The sequence below is a fragment of the Condylura cristata genome, unplaced genomic scaffold, assembly GCF_000260355.1.
Source record: "Condylura cristata isolate star-nosed mole 26May11 unplaced genomic scaffold, ConCri1.0 scaffold00042, whole genome shotgun sequence".
NCBI lineage: Eukaryota > Metazoa > Chordata > Mammalia > Eulipotyphla > Talpidae > Condylura > Condylura cristata.
The window spans coordinates 4,358,528-4,359,697 of NW_004567143.1; the positions used below are offsets into that span (position 1 = coordinate 4,358,528).

Genomic DNA, 1,170 nt, shown 5'->3' on the forward strand with positions numbered 1-1,170 from the left:
GTTCGCCCTCTCCAACTCGGCGGCCATCCGGGCCGAGATCCAGCGCTTCGAGTCCGTGCACCCCAATATCTACGCCATCTACGACCTGATCGAGCGCATCGAGGACTTGGCGCTGCAGAACCAGATCCGGGAGCACGTCATCTCCATCGAGGGTGAGCGGAGCCGGGGGCTGCGCGAGCCGGGGCGTGGTGGCCCTCCGGCGGCGCCCGTGCGGGCGGGTGGGGACGCGCTCTCCCCCTCGGGGGTCCCTGCGCGCCTGAGGTCGGGGCCACGCGGTTCGCCGATCCGGAACGGTGGCGCCGCGCAGCCGGCGTCCAGCTTCGCCATATCGTCCGGGGACACTGGGGCTGGGGGCCGGTCCTGTTCCGGGGGACGCGTTTTCGGCTCTAGGGCGCCAGGGTCGCGTCGCCCCCGGGACGAGTGCTCTCGGAGCCGCAGAGGATCGGCTGGCTGGTTCTTTGGAAGGTGCAAAAGCCTCACAACAGGATTGGGTTGGTACTGGGCAGGACCGGGGCGGGCACCCTACCCTGGGTAAAGAGCCAGCGTGGCCTGGACGTGCAGTGTATGTGAAGGAATGGCGCATGCCAGGGGACACCGGGAGTAGCCCTGCACATGCCACCCGTTGTGGTTGGGGAGGCGGGCGGTTACAAGTGCAGACAGCCGTGGCAGGGGGACTGCAGAGGAACGGGGACACTGAAGGACGCTCCCTGGGCCCAGGAGTCCGCGGGGATGGAAGGTGCACGCGCGGGTGAGGACGAGGAAGACTAAGAGCGGTGTGGGTGTGGGTGGTTCTTGGGTGGCGGGAGGCAGGAGTCCTCCCTCTCCACCGCCTGTGCCTAGTGCAGGGGAATGAGACCTCGCGGGCCAGGCAGGGTCTTCTGGGAGAGGCTGGGAGACAGCGCGCTGACTTTGTTCAGCGTCCTGCCCACAAGCTCTGAAAATAGAAGTCGGGAACCCAGATTTCCAGTTTCTGCTGCAGCGGGCGGCGGGGAGTCCAGAGAGGGCCCTCAGGTGCGGCGGCCTCCAGGGGCGGTCCCAGGGCCGCGCCAACAGGACCCTCCCTACCCGGAGAACAGGACCCTACGCGCGGGCGCAGCGGGCCCCGAGTTGGTGGCCCTCCTGGGCCGGCCCAGCGCCCACGTTCGCCAGCACCCTCTGGCGAGGGCACTG

At 68.8% G+C, this 1,170-nt stretch overlaps 2 protein-coding genes across 2 annotated transcripts in view; one reads left to right on the forward strand and one right to left on the reverse strand.

The window, feature by feature from the left end:
• The window catches only part of TMUB1 (transmembrane and ubiquitin-like domain containing 1), a 6,995-nt gene that overhangs the window by 3,209 nt on the left and 2,616 nt on the right, over nt 1-1,170 (reverse strand). The gene's annotated exons all lie outside the window — the stretch shown is intronic.
• The window catches only part of AGAP3 (ArfGAP with GTPase domain, ankyrin repeat and PH domain 3), a gene marked incomplete at its 5' end in the record, with an annotated part of 46,522 nt that continues 45,353 nt past the window's right edge, over nt 2-1,170 (forward strand). Inside the window, one exon of the mRNA XM_012733862.1 lies at nt 2-152. Within this exon, the coding sequence (XP_012589316.1) occupies nt 2-152 (151 nt within the window). The remainder of the gene's footprint in view (nt 153-1,170) is intronic.